Source organism: Osmerus eperlanus, chromosome 14, assembly GCF_963692335.1.
Source record: "Osmerus eperlanus chromosome 14, fOsmEpe2.1, whole genome shotgun sequence".
NCBI classification, from domain to species: Eukaryota; Metazoa; Chordata; class Actinopteri; order Osmeriformes; family Osmeridae; genus Osmerus; species Osmerus eperlanus.
Genome location: NC_085031.1, coordinates 4,308,460 through 4,323,511, shown reverse-complemented (window position 1 = coordinate 4,323,511; position 15,052 = coordinate 4,308,460). Strand labels below are relative to the sequence as shown.

Here is a 15,052-nt window from a genome sequence, read left to right as displayed (position 1 = left end):
GTGCAGGTGCATGTAATAGCCACTAACTAGAACCTCATCCACATAATTTATCGAGCTCGTACTGGATACGTTACTGTACATGGGAGCATTGTTGTGTACAATGTACTGATCCGACCATCGTCCCTTCATCTATCTTTCCCCGATCCCTGTCTCCCTCCTCATCCCCTTTCGTTCCCCCCCCCCCCATCCATCTATCCCCATCCTCTGCTCTTCCCTCGCCACTTCCTCTCTCCTCGTTCTCCTCTCTTTCTCCCTCCCTTGCCACCACCCCTTCTGCCTCTCTCTCCACTCCTCCATCCCTCTCTCCTTATCCTCTCCTTCCACCACCCACCCACCCACCTAGGGCCCACCTGGTCCCCCTGGCCCCAGAGGCCCCTCCGGACCCCCAGGAGCTGACGGCCCCCCAGGGCCCCCCCAGGAGGCAATGGAAACCCGGCTCTGTGGGAGAGAAGGTAAGTCCCTGTCAGTCTCACCTGAAAGAGGACACAGCAAGCGCGTCTCGGAATGAAAGGCCAGAAATGTGCTTTCCGAAAGGAGTGTTTTCTGCTAACAGGCGGGCGTGTTGGGTTTTTGAAAATGGGGACAAAACACTAGAGCTTATGCACAGTCGGCAATGTCTTGTTTATCAGTATGAATGTCTTTTCTGAGCAAAAGCAAGAGGCTCCGTTGTCATCATGAGTTTGAGAAGTTCTGCGAAAGTCGCCGCAAAGCTTTTGTTGTCATCAATATTTGATGCCGGCTATTCAGAAGACGCGTGAAACTGGAGTGACGGATTCTTTCTCTTTGGCGGGGGACACACACACATTCAAACACACACACAAAAAGACACACACACGCGGCTAATATAACAGGAAGGCTCCCTCAGCTCAGTTTTGGCAGGAGAGAGTGTGCGAATGTACAGTGTGTACTTAGGTTAACCGGGCTTAAGATGCTAAGACGCTGGATGCATTATTTTAAAAGCGTGTCTCTCCGCAAATCAACACGGGCGCTGCGGCCGCCCCCCCCGCCTGTTTCCTAATGAACAGCCTGACTGCTGGCAGCTCCTGGCGCCTCGGCCAGCGCACGGTCTCAGCACTTTCTCGGCCCGCCACAGCATGATTTTGTTTTATCTGGTCCGGTCGATGAGCCTTCCAAGACTGCCACACCCCTCCCCCCCCCCCCCCCCCCGCACACTCACATCAGAGCAAGCGTCCATCTCCTCTTCAAAGAGAAGCTTACCTCGACCCCCACTTTCGCCATGCTAATCTGACAGCGGCTGATCCTGCAGCTTTTATTGGCTGGCTGGCTGGCTGGCTGGGGTGAGGTTTGGCTTACGCACTGCTTTGCCCCGCTGTGAGGATGAGATGCTGGCCGGCTGGATCTCGACTCCCTTCAACGGAGCAGATTTCTGCCCCAATGTTTTCTCACACCGAGTACAATCACCTTTAACGCTACGCTACAGTACACGAGTAGACACAGCCATATCTAGCCCCTTATTACATTGAGATCAGATTAACACTTATCCCCAGCAGGGCACAACATAGCCTGGCATGGTGATCTAAATGACATGGTGGAGGGTGACGAAAGAGGAAGGGAACCTTCTCTCTCTCTCTCTCTCTCTCTCTCCTCTCTCTCTCTCTCTCTCTCTCTCTCTCTCTCTCTCTCTCTCTCTCTCTCTCTCTCTCTCTCTCTCTCTGTCTCTCTCTCTCTCTCTCTCTCACTCTCTCTCGCTCTCTCTTTCTCTTTCTCTCTCCTCCATCATCCAGATAAAGGTTAGGCTAACAGTCTCTGCAGGTGGAGCTGGTAGGGACCATCATTTATTTCCCTGTGTGGACAGTCCCAGGCTCGTGTGACAGTGAGCAACGACAGGGCCTGCGACCGGGCCAGGCCCATGAGACCACTGTCCAATCAGACTGGAGGAGAGAGAGGGGAGGGGCAGGGTTCAGAGAGAGCCCGAGGGTCAGTGGACCTCGGGGCGACTCGGAACCAGAATCGTCCGGCTCTGATGGATGAGGATCTCGGGTGTCCTCTCTCACCTGTCCCCTACTGGTTTGCCGGGGGGGGCGGGACAGGGGCCAGGAGGTGGAGGAAGTGTGAATAGGATTTGAGAGATGTTATGGTTCACTGCCTGCCTGTTCTCCGTCTAACCATTTTTCTCACTCTCTCTCTCTCTCTCTCTCTCTCTCTCTCTCTCTCCTCTCTCTCTCTCTCTCTCTCTCTCTCTCTCTCTCTCTCTCCCTCCCTCTCTCTCTTCCCCCAGGGTGACTCAGGTGAGGCAGGAGAGCCAGGTCTGCAGGGAGAACTCGGACACCAGTGAGTCAGCAACAACATCAGCACCAAACATCCCATCACTCTTTCTATCACCTCTATGTCTAGCACTCTATCCACACACACACGCACCCACGCACGCACACACCCACACTCACTAATAAACATCCATCTTTTCTTCAGGTCCAAGAGGAGAGCGAGGCGAGAAGGGAGAGGGCGGTCCCGCAGGTTCTGCTGGACCTCCCGGTCCTAAAGGCCCACCTGGAGACGATGGACCCAAAGGAAGCCCTGTAAGTTCGGACGCGGTTCCGTGAAGGGAAAACAAAGAACAGTCAATGCTATCTCCGGCTGAGACTTTACAGTAATTGACTACGTCTCTGCAACAGTGCCTCAATCATGGCTTGTTGTCCGTAAACCCTGTCTCACCTAAACCTTTTTTCTGCGAGACTGGGTCTAATTATGTTCACACACCGTGGAAACCGAGGACAAAATCATTTCACATTTCACTGGAGTAAATAATTAATGGCTCGTGTCAGTGAGCACATACAGGATAGTAGGGTCTCTTTATGGAGTAACTAACCATCTGTATTCGACAAGACATCCCATAATAAGTCTTTGTATTGATTCGCAGGGACCTAGTGGTTTCCCTGGTGATCCCGGCCCCCCTGGTGAGACCGGTCAGGCTGTAAGTATTCCGACTTAACGGTGCTTTGATGTAGTGCGCTGGTACAAATCGATGAAGGGAATATACATGAAGTGTCAGAGCTTACAGTACGTTTGTCCTTGTCCCCAACAGGGTTTGGATGGGCCCCCCGGTGACAAGGGAGACGACGGAGAGGCTGGTCAAGCTGTGAGTGTCACCACGCGGATGTCACACCGACACACACACACAGACGCACGCGCACACACACACACAGGCACCCTGGCACACTCTCCACTCGCACGGGCATTCGCGCGCACGTATGCCGACGCTAGGGCGCGTTAGCACGTTGACTGTGGTGATATGTTTCGGCGGTGTGCTGCTGTCACTGAATCCTGTGTTTCTCCTCATCCAGGGTTCACCTGGGCCCACCGGGGAGTCTGGACCTTCAGGCCCACCTGGAAAGAGAGTAGGTGTCTCTCCTCTCCTCATCCTTCTCTTCCTGTTCTGGGTCCCCTACTGAGAAACCCACCAGTTCTTTCGTTCTCTTTTTCTTCCTCTCAGTTTTTTTTGTGTCATTTTTATTCGTCTAATGATTTTTTCCTCTTTCTCCTGACCAGGGACCTCCCGGAGTCACTGGACCCGAGGGCAGGCAGGGAGAGAAAGGCACAAAGGTACTAGCCAATCACAAGCCACCTTAACGCCATCACCGGCGGAAATCACTCGAGATAGCCATCTTATCAGACTGTCTTCAATAGGGTGTGATTACGCGGTATAATTATGTGGTATAATTGATTTGATTAAAATGTAATTTCCATTCAAAGCTCCAAATACAGTTTTCTAAATCTGGCAGATAGTCAGATTAGTCATGGCTTTAAAACCCCTTTGATCACAAAATACTGTGGTGAATATCTCTAATCCGACTGTCTGGTTCTGCTCTGCAGGGAGAATCTGGACTGGAAGGTCCACCTGGAAAGACAGGTCCAGTTGGCCCCCAGGGGGCTCCTGGGAAGCCTGGGCACTGAAGGCCTGAGAGGGATCCCTGGTCCAGTGGTGAGTACTAAACAACTTTGAAGTTCTGTTTGGTTCTGGCTTGAACCGTTTTCCAATAAAACAGTCCACTGAAAACGGGAGCATGCAAGCATTGCAGTGTTCAGTGGGGTCACTGCCATATTTATGGATTACACAACTCCAGAGAGATTTGAGAAACCGCAATGGCTAATACTGTAACTGGCTACGCGACTCTAGACATGTTCCCAGTGTCTGACTGTGTCTGTGCTGTTTTGTCCAGGGAGAACAAGGACTGCCTGGTTCCCCTGGCCCAGACGGACCTCCAGGACCTATGGTAAATAGAGATTACCCTTAATCCCTGACCCCGGCTGAAGTTCAAGGGCTGCACATGACATCTCAGGTCATGCACGGAAAACATGTCTCTAACCTTCTTTATGCCTCTATCAATGCTCCCCTCTACCCCCTTTGTCTCTGTCCTCCTTTGCCCTTCTTTCAACCTCTCCCCTTCTCCCCTCTCGACTTCCCCCTCGCAGGGTCCTCCAGGTTTACCTGGTCTCAAGGGAGACTCTGGAATCAAGGGGGAAAAGGTGAGTAAGCACTTTCTCAGCCACGCCAACCTGTCGATCGGAATCTCCGTGCTGTAGGTATGCATGTCCGTCTAGTCATGCATACTCAATTGCATTTGTACACGCTCACGTACACAACCCCACACACACACACTCACACACACACATGTTGTAGCAGGTACTTTATTAGTCCCCAAGGAGAACTTGTGGCCTATTTACACTCATTCATACACTCGCATACTGTACACAAACGCACAACACACACACAACACTCATATTACAACTCAAGCAGTGGTGCACAACACTGCACTTGTTCCAGTCAATAACTATGACTAACTGCTCTGTCGCCAACCAATTAATCATATGAGCGGAATGGACCAGGGAGCACCAAATCTTTACTCTAATGATACAAATGAATGTGTGATAAAAGGTATTGAACATATTTGCGGTGGTTTCTCTGTCTCTCTTCCTTCCTCCTGCGACTACTGTTAATATACTATCCATCTCTCTCTCTCTCTCTCTCTCTCCTCTCTCTCTCTCTCTCTCTCTCCTCTCTCTCTCTCTCTCTCTCCTCTCTTCTCTCTCTCTCTCTCTCTCTCTCTCTCTCTCCTCTCTCTCTCTCTCTCTTCCCTCCTCCTTATCCTTATCCTTATTTCACCCTCTCTCTCTCTCTCTCTCTCCTCTCTCTCTCTCTCTCTCTCTCTCTCTCTCTCTCTCTCTCTCTCTCTCTCTCTGTCTCTCTCTCTCTTCCCTCCTTATCCTTATCCTTATTTCTCTCTCTCTCTCTCTCTCTCTCTCTCTCCTCTCTCTCTCTCTCCTCTCTCTCTCTCTCTCTCTCTCTCTCTCTCTCTCTCTCCTCTCCCCAGGGTCATCCTGGTCTCATCGGTCTCATCGGCCCCCCAGGCGAGCAGGGAGAGAAGGGAGACAGGGGCCTGCCTGGCCCCCCAGGGAACAGGGGGTCTCAAGGGAGACAATGTGAGTCCAGTCACCCCATCCCCACCACCACCTCCTCCACCGCCATGTACTCCCTGTAACTAGCTGATATCAGTTGCTAGTCTAGCCATTAGTCTCGTTCCAAATGCTAAACTCCCTCATTCGGACATGTCTCCATCTCTCTGTCCTCTCCTCCCCAGGGTATTGCGGGTCCCTCAGGACCCATCGGTCCCCTCGGGCCTCCAGGTTTACCGGTAAGACAAGTGTCCCACCAACTGTCCCCAACCCACCACCCTACCTCTTACATCCCCCCTCCCCCACCAGCCCCATCCCCCCCCTGATGTTGTGCTATCTGTCTCTCTGTTTCCAGGGCCCCCCTGGTCCCAAAGGTGCTAAAGGATCATCGGTAGGTGCTCCTCAAAAACCAACCTGTGTGTGTTTGTGTGTGCTCTGTGCTCTGTGTGTGTGTGTGTGTGTATAACACTGTCCCGTGTTCCGTCTCCAGGGTCAGACCGGTCCTAAGGGAGAGACTGGTGTTCCCGGGCCTCCTGGCCTTCCTGTAAGCTCGCTCCTTCAATCCTGCTCCGTCTTCGTCCGACTTGTCCGATTTCCCTCCATACCGCGATGCGACACCTCTGTTCAATTCCTCCATGCCTCCCCCTCCCGCCTCCTCCCCTCTCCCCCCCAATCCAGGGTCCCCCCGGCGACGTCATCCACCCGCTGCCCATGCAGGCCAACCCCAAGAGGAGCCGCAGGAACATCGACGCCAGCCAGGTGATGGACGAGGCGGGCGGCGGCGGACGCCAACTACAAGGACTACGACGACGGCATGGAGGAGATCTTCGGCTCGCTCAACTCCCTCAAGCTGGAGATCGAGCAGATGAAGCACCCGCTGGGCACCCAGGCCAACCCGGCCCGCACCTGCAAGGACCTGCAGCTCTGCCACCCCGACTTCCCCGATGGTGGGCGTCCTGTCTGGGCACGCGCAGTGTCGATGACAGCCTGACTGGATGGATGGAGCGCAGCATGCCACTTTCGAACTGTGTTTGCCTTCCTGCCCCCTGAGGGAAGAAGGCCGACGGAATGTGTCTAATTGGTCCCCCTTTCTCTCTCCGTCTCCCCCGCTGTCCCGTTTCCCCTCCCCCAATCTTTCACCCTCGCTCGTTCTATCCCTCCCTCTCCTTCGCTCTCCCTCTCTCTTTCCCTCTCGTTCACTCTCCTTGTCTATATCTCTGTCCCCTCTCGCTCTCCCTCTCTTTCTCTCATTCCCGCTCTCCTCCGTTTCTCTCTCCCCCCCCCCTCTCTCTCACTCTCTCTCTCTCTCTCTCTCTCTCTCTCTCTCTCTCTCTCTCTCTCTCTCTTTCTCTCAATCCAGGTGAGTACTGGATTGATCCTAACCAGGGATGCTCCAGGGACTCCTTCAAGGTCCACTGCAACTTCACAGCGGGAGGAGAGAGCTGTATCTACCCTGATAAGAAGTCAGAAGGGGTGAGTCTTAGCCTCCTTTATGCTCTCTCTCTCTCTCTCTCTCTCTCTCTCTCTCTCTCTCTCTCTCTCTCTCTCTCTCTCTCTCTCTCTCTCTCTCTCTCTCTCTCTCTCTCTCTCTCTCTCTCTCTCTCTCTCTCTCTCTCTTTCTCTCACTCTGGTTGTTTGGGAGAAGGGGATATATTTATAGTTAGTGGAATAGAGCATTTCTGGCCGGTGAGGGGGGGAGGGGGGGGGGAGGGGGGAGGAGAGTCGTCAGTACTGTACTTGGTCCTCTGAACTCGACCGACAGCAGAGTAGCCCAGACTGCGTGCTGCTGATAAAGTGATTGGAATTGCGTCTCCTCCTCGACTGTCAGGCGTGCAAACCACAACAGCACCTCTCCCGGCAGACCCCCTGGGGGTCTCGTCCACTCCTCGCGCAGGTCTGGCGGGAAGCGTAGCCCCCACCACGCCAGTGGGATTTGGGGGATTGAGGCAGACATCCAGGGGATCTGCCAGTCCCCTAGAGGGCAGCAGGCCCCATCAGAGACACGTCCAGATTCACTAACAGTGTCAACAGTGTTCGTGTCTGTGGCTGTCACAGTCAGTGTGTAGAGATAACGGTCTTCCTCTTGCATAGACACACAGCTGACCATCAGCTAAGTTCGAGAGGACAGCGGAAAAGGAGAGGAGGGGAGAGGGATGGAGATGAGAGCAGAGCAGAGGAGAGGAGAGCGTAAAGGAGAGGAGGGGAGAGGGATGGAGATGAGAGGAGAGCAGAGGAGAGCGTAAAGGAGAGGAGGGGAGATAGGGATGGAGATGAGAGGAGAGCAGAGCAGAGGGGGGGCCAGGGGTGGGTAGAACAGCAGACAGCTTGTCTGTGTTAGGTGGGGAGTTCTGTAATGCCACAGTGCTACAAAGGTTTTAACGATCCACTCTCTAGCCCAGAGGAGCGGACGTTTGCTTAAGCCTGGAATAATGAAGCCGCCTTTACATAGCCTGGGACTTGACCGCTTCGTGCGGTCTGCTCTCATTTGTGGGTAAAAATGGAGGTGAACACGATTTATTCTCTTTCCCTTTTCTGTACAGTGACAGGCTCAGACTCTCTCTCTCCTTCTCGCGGTCGTTCTCAGTCTCCCTCTCTCCCTTTGCTCTGTTTCTCTCGGCCTCTCTTTGCTTTTCTCAATTCTTTTCACACTTTCCTTCACTCTACCCCACTGGAGCACCCTGCTGCTCTCTCTCTCTCTCTCTCTCTCTCTCTCTCTCTCTCTCTCTCTCTCTCTCTCTCTCTCTCTCTCTCTCTCTCTCTCTCTCTCTCTCTCTCTCTCTCACACACACACTCCCTCTCCTTCTATCTCGCTCCCTCTGTGCCGGAGCATCCGAAGGTGACTTTCAAGGCAGCGTGTGTCTAATGTATGCCTTCTCACACACACCGCCCTCTCGTCGCCTGCCGAACATTCATTAACGTGCGAGGGCCCTGACGACAGGCCCTCGTTGGGACTCATCTACCAGATGAAAGGGCCGTCCTCTCAGTCATAAGTCCATTACAGCCATGCCCCGCTGCCCCGCGGAGCACCAACACATCCCTAAAAGAGAGACATCCTGTCAGGGATCGAAACGGCTGTTGCTCGTAGTAACAGAGGGGGGGGGGGGGGGGGGGCTGGCCTACTTAAGGATTGTTTACTCATATTCGATTGGTAATTAGCCACCAGACAGTGTTTGTACAAACTGCCATATTTGTCTCGCCGGGGTCTTTCAGCGTTCTGCATTCCCGCTCTGTGCGGTGTGTGCTTTCACAGGTTTGGCAGCAGACTCTGCAACACAGACAGCGATGGAGGGATGATGGGAGGAATAGTGAGAGGGAGGGGGCGGGTGGGAGGGAGGGAGGGAGGGATAAAACACTCTATTTATTTTACAGGGCTGTTCCTTTAACACTCATTCTCTGTCCTCCGTCCTCCTGCTGTCTCCCGTGGGGCTCCGTACCCCAGGCTAGGCTCACGTCTTGGGGCAAGGAGATTCCCGGCTCCTGGTTCAGTGAATTCAAACGTGGTAAACTGGTAAGCCTCACTCCCCTCTTCCCCTCATCCCTTTCCCTTCCCTGAACGCCATGTTCATATTTTACAGAGCAAAATGGCAAAATGGCCCAAAGACAGCCCGGGCACTTGGTATAGTCGCTACAAGCGAGGTTCTCTGGTAAGTGGCCCCCTGGCCCCAGGTTCCAGAGGCCCAGCTCAGGCTGGGTCACCTCTGGGGCCTGAGGCTCTGCATGGTCTCTGGTCTCTGGTACGGGGTCCTCCCGTATCTCTGGCACCTGGCTTGTGGTTGTGTGCGTTGCATGGTCTAGCCTGAGCTCGGCTCATCCCTCAGAACGACGGCAGCAGCAGGTGAGGGGCTCTTACACTGAGGGGAGGTGGGGGGGGGGGGGAGCAGTAGGGTACACAGGCACGGTATTTACCATGGTGAACGTCAGCTTGCAAAACAACATCGTAATTTGGAATGAGAAATGAGTCCAAACAAGACAAGAAAGAAAGAAGGAAAGTGTTACCATGGGAAACAGTGACTGTAGACACACCTGCTCCACTTACCTTCCTGCCTGTTCAGTTGAGGAGCATCACCTAGAAGTGACTGAGTGCTGCGTTACGCTGGCAAGCAGGAAATAACCTCCGAAATTCGGAAGCTCTATCAAACAACGCGTTGACAAACGCAAACAAAAGACGAAAGGGGAAGGACGAGAGCACTGGATGCCGTCATCCCAGGAAGCTGCCACCGACCGCTTTCCTCAGGGGACGATGAGCAGGCGCTGTTGTCGAACTCGACACTTCCATCCTGCCTGTTCCTCTCGACTCCGCTGTCTCTCAATCACCCTCTGTGCTCTCAGGTGTGGCGTTGACAGATGGAACTGCTGCTTTGTAGTCACCCCGAGCTTACCAGCCTAAAGTCACTCAGTCACCTCCCAGGGGCTTCTGGGTAGTCAGCCACTGTTGACATGCGGCTGTGATAAAGAGGTAACGTTTCCATGGCTATGTGGGGCTGGTTCCACACACTGGGGTGGGGCGGGGCTCGGGGGGGGGGGGGGGGGAGGTGGGGGGGGGGGAGCAGGAGAGGGGGGCTGCTCCAGATCTTGTGGGACTGGAGGAGAGCTGTCTCCCATGTAGAGCCACCTGTTGAGACCAGACTCTCAGATAGGACATGATGGACTGAGGTTAAGCCACTCCCACACTCAAGTTATCACTAATTCAAATAGACCTTTAGGTCGCTGATTCCGAATAGATTATTGGACCTGTCCATCATGGTCTCGTTTGAGAGTTTGCAGAAGTGTGTGTTGTGTGTGTGTATGTGTGTGTATCCGTGTGTATAGGTACCTTGTCTACACGTAGTTATTGCGTGTCAATATCCGCACGCGTGTGTTTGTGCGTGACAGAGAGGATGATTTACGAGGTGTGGACAACCACACACGCACACGCACATTCACCATCAGTCGGGGTGGCTCCCTGCTCCCCTTGCATGGCATGGGCGTGGCATGTGCTTTGCTCCGGTCAGTCGTGTGTGTCTGAGAGAAGAAGAAGAGATCACGGCGGGGCCTGGCGACGGAACACCGCCGGTTGGTATGGAAACGGTGACATCACACCAAAGACGGATGTTCTCAAATGTCAGCGGGCTGCCGGCCTGGCCATCCATCACCGTTAGTAACGAGGAGAGTCAGCACAGTGGAACAGAACACATCTTGGTTTTGAACTCCAGTGAAGCGGATCAGGCTCTATGTCTGCTCGTTGCCAAGCCGATTAGCAATGACAAACGACCGGACGAATAATTTGATTTTGCAAGATTTTTTCCTCATGATTAAATCACATTGCACAACTTTTGATGTCTTAATAATAGATGCCTAGTCATTCTATTACACTGAGCATTCCCTTCAAGAGTTAATCGTCACAAGACCAATCCCACATTTCTACACTGCATGTGTATTACCCCCAGAGCCTCAAATCAGATTATACCACCATCCTTATTTTTCCCAGTGTCTGAGATCCCATAGCCCTTTAGGAAAACCCTGAACTTTTGTCGTTTTTTGATCTGTCACCCAATGTGCAATACAATTTCAAGGGACTAGCAACTCTCAAGCACTGTAAACCCATCTTTAAGGCCTGTCTAAAGGCCCCTGCTTGTGGAGTTCCCGGGCTGAGGGTTAGAGCCCACACTGCTACCTCAGTCTCCTGGAGATCTGCAGTAGAGCTACGCTAGCTGCTCCCGAGGTCTAGAGGAGTTACAAGTCACAGATCCAGACAGACTGAGCCCTCATAGAAGCCTTTCCACCTCACTGGAGCTCAGAGCCTAGGGCTAGGAGGCTGTCAGCCCAGATACAGGACGCCATTCTGGGGGAAGAGGGTCTACTTGAAGCCCTCTCTGGTATATCTGTCTTATTTGTGGCCAGACCAGCGGGGAGTGGTGTCCCACTTACATAGCCCTGCTAAGAATTATGGGTAATGAAGTGCGACATGCTCCCCCTGGAGACCGTCACACACACAGTGCCCACGTAGACACACAGCGCACACACACAAAGCACACGCACACAGGAATCGCGATGAACGACACGACAACAGCACGCAGGGCTGCAAACGCACTTGTGAACAATATCCCATAACTTATTCCGAAGCATCTTCACTTGGCAGCACAAGTCGTTAAAGACTGCTGTGTGTGCGTGCGCACGCGGTAGCTGTTATCTCAACCACACACTCGAGAAAGGAAGGCTTCCTCACACTCCCCAGAGACACACAAACACAGGCAGGTGCGAGGAGGACGTTGAAAAGTTGGTCTATGTTTGTGCTGCGGCGGGAGCTGTACGTGCTGAATCGTCTCCAGTCCTAGACACCCTCCCCTTTTTGTTCCCTACGTGTGTGCGTGCGTTTAGCTGTCGTATGTGGATGCAGAGGGCAACCCTATCGGAGTGGTCCAGATGACCTTCCTCAGGTTGCTGAGTGCGGCGGCCCGACAGAACGTGACCTATAACTGCTACCAGTCCGTGGCCTGGCACGACCAGGACCAGGACTCGTACGACAAAGCGATCCGCTTCCTGGGCTCCAACGATGAGGAGATGTCATACGACAACAATCCCTTCATCCGAGCCGTGGTGGATGGCTGTGCGGTGAGTACAACCGTGAGGGGAGCGAGGTGTTGTGTGTGTGTGTGTGTGTGCCTATACAGAGACGGAGGAACGTTGGAGACTAGAATTGTGTGCGTTTTTGAAAACCGGCATCCTTGTAACATTGATTTGAGCCTTTCGTCTGAGGTCCTGGTGTATGTTTTGTACACGGCACGGCGTAAAGGAAGATGAGATCTTAGCCATTATTCAATGGCCCTCATGGCTTACACGGTTCCCCTCTCTCTCTCTCTCGCTCTCCCCCCTCTACAGTTGAAAAAGGGTTATGAAAAGACAGTTCTTGAGATCAACACACCCAAGGTGGAGCAGGTGCCAGTTGTTGACATTATGTTCAACGATTTCGGTGGAGCCGCACAGAAGTTTGGATTCGAAGTGGGCCCTGTTTGTTTCCTCGGCTAAGACTGTTAAGTGAACTTTTGGAGAGCAAAAAAAAAAAATATGTTTTTGTTTTCTCAGAAACAAAATACATGCAATGAATCGGACACTTTCTATTTGTAAAATCATTCTGTTTCCAAAAAGCAACAAGTATGAGTAAAACACTTTCTAAACAAGAATACAATATAATTCAACAGGAATTGATAAGAATAATACAAAAACAGCAACCTTGTAACCTCAATGTGCCTTCTCCATCACATGCAAGTTTTGAAACTGGATAGATCAGATACTATCAAGCCCCTTTGACTCTGCCCTCTAATCCTAATCCGTGACCTCTGCCAATCTCCAGCGCACTTGACGCAGACACAGGTCTGCTGTCCCACACACCCAAGGCCTTCTCTGAAACTGGACTCGTTTCAGTGGGTCGGAATATTTGCAGTGGAGCACCATCTGATTTGGCTCTTGGTTTTCTTTACGTTTGGATCTCTGTTTTTTCTCCTCTCCCTCCTTTCTTCACTTTATTCATTGGTTCGCCCGTTCATTTTGGAATCACTTTGTTTTGTGCATAATTGTCTCCCCATTCTCTTGAATGGAGCTTATATATATAAATATATATAAATATTTTTTGTATGTTTGTAAGTATGTTCTGTATATTTTTCCTGGTAATGTTTTATTGATTCTGGCTTCAAAACGTGCATGTGACCTTCTCAACTGTGAGGCAGGAGACGACGGGCATTGGAAATCAGTCAAATTACACACACCCACAAGAAGAAGACGTTTGACTTGTAAATTGAACAAAAAACAAAAAGGAACACATTTGATGGGGAGAGCTGTCTTGTTGCAGGTGTGGAGCACACCTTGTTGTAATTTAAGAACAAAAGAATGAAATAACAATAAAAGACAGAAACAAGCTCTGTTCTATGTGAGAGTTGATTTGCATAAAAAAACAAAACATTCCTCCTTTTTTTATCTTATAAAATGCCTGTTTTGGTGGCAGTTGGAGATTTAGTAACTTAATAAACAGCTTCTATCATATTTGTTTTACTAGTACTTTCCTATTTTTCCTCTTTCAAACTATATATGCAACGGGAGTCGACATCACAACGTGAAAAACAAAGAAATTTAAACTAAGGTGCTATTTTTTTTTCTTCTCTCCTCCGTGGTGCTATGTGTTTTTCTAGTGTTTGTTATTTCTATGACAGTAGTATGATTTCCATCTTCATCCATCACCATGGTTACCCCTGCCCCAACTCCCCTGTAGCCATGACCTTTGACCCTGGAAGATCTTTGCTACATCCTTATTTATGTTCAGGGGTCTTTTAATGCATGCCGTGTCCCGTTTATAGCCCAGTACATTGTTTCTTTATATTCCTTCCAGCAAGGCCCAACACGTGTCTGAACTTACAGCAATTCCCAGCATGTGCTGATGGAGATATGAGATTGTAGTCGGTTGTTGAATGTGATGCTTATCAATCCACTCGAACTGTAGATGTCTGTAAAAAAAACACACAAAGGAATGGTACTGCATTGTGTTTGCATATCATAGCGTTTAACACAATACATCGTGTGAATGGATCTTTTGTGGTATTTTTGTGCCATGGTCATCTTTATGGAGTTTGTTCACAAGAGGCAATAGGCCCCTTTCTGCTTATCCAAAGTTCTTGGACACTTAACTCTCCTTCAACCAAAGTTTATTTCCTCATAGAAATGTTCTTTATCCCTTGAAAGAAACTGAAAACCCTGATGAATTGTATTGGTTAAATCCACTATTGAGACATTCTGTGTTCTTAGGTAAAATAGTAAAAAGTTAAATATATATTTTAATGATAGATTGTTCACCCGCTGGAAGAGAAGCCAGATTAAAAGCTTTTTGTAATTGTTTGGGTCTTCTGATTTATCTGTTAGTTTATTCTCTTTTTGCGCCTTGTTATTCCCTTTGTACAAACTATGCACTCTTTATGCTTTTGACCACTACAGCATCTACCACAGATCTTTACTGTCCTCTTTAAGTAGCTTGATATACGTTTCTTTTTTTTACATATAGATATGTGACTTGAACCATTTCTGTTAAGGTGACTCCAAAAACACTTGTAGATCTTTGGTTTTTATGTTCAGTTGTGATGCAGCACGCCAAATTTAACACTTCACTCTCAATAAAAGGACAACACATTATTGTAAATTTTCAGAACCAGCAGTGACGCTGCCAATAAAGTTTTTGTTTCGTTTTTGTTTTGTTGTTTTACGTTTGTCTGTTGTTTGTTGTCTTGTCAAACCTGTGTAAGAGAGGATAGAAGATATATTTGGTTTTTATGTCAATAAATTCAAGTTTACTGTGGCCACCCACTCTTGTATGTCTTTTGAAGCATTAAAACCTATCTGTATGCATGAAATTGTAAAGTTTTTTCTCTTGTTATACTTAAAAATGACATGATCTACAATCCACGTTTCTATTACAAAAAAACAATACATTTTTGATTGCTAAGAATGATACAAACGGTCATGTCCATAATTGTGAAATGGAGAGAGAATGGTGATATTGTAACTCTCTGCCAAAATGTTCGTTTTAAGAATATTTATTGTATTATTTAAAAATAAATATTAATTGATACCATAGTCAGTCAATACAGTATGACACTTTTTATAAGAATAGCTCATCCTG

The 15,052-nt window shown here is 50.1% G+C and overlaps 1 protein-coding gene across 1 annotated transcript in view; it reads left to right on the top strand.

Annotated features, from left to right (window-relative positions):
* Positions 1-14,783, top strand: part of col5a1 (procollagen, type V, alpha 1) — a 30,504-nt gene extending 15,721 nt beyond the window's left edge. The window contains 23 exon segments of the mRNA XM_062478152.1: positions 344-400; positions 402-452; positions 2,240-2,286; positions 2,423-2,537; positions 2,879-2,932; positions 3,044-3,097; positions 3,303-3,356; positions 3,508-3,561; positions 3,832-3,903; positions 3,905-3,940; positions 4,179-4,232; positions 4,432-4,485; positions 5,331-5,405; positions 5,407-5,439; positions 5,598-5,651; positions 5,768-5,803; positions 5,903-5,956; positions 6,091-6,186; positions 6,188-6,359; positions 6,773-6,885; positions 8,852-8,920; positions 11,770-12,003; positions 12,271-14,783. Of these exon segments, the coding sequence (XP_062334136.1) occupies positions 344-400; positions 402-452; positions 2,240-2,286; positions 2,423-2,537; positions 2,879-2,932; positions 3,044-3,097; positions 3,303-3,356; positions 3,508-3,561; positions 3,832-3,903; positions 3,905-3,940; positions 4,179-4,232; positions 4,432-4,485; positions 5,331-5,405; positions 5,407-5,439; positions 5,598-5,651; positions 5,768-5,803; positions 5,903-5,956; positions 6,091-6,186; positions 6,188-6,359; positions 6,773-6,885; positions 8,852-8,920; positions 11,770-12,003; positions 12,271-12,417 (1,785 nt within the window). The 3' untranslated portion in view covers positions 12,418-14,783.
* The last annotated feature ends 269 nt before the right edge of the window (positions 14,784-15,052 follow it).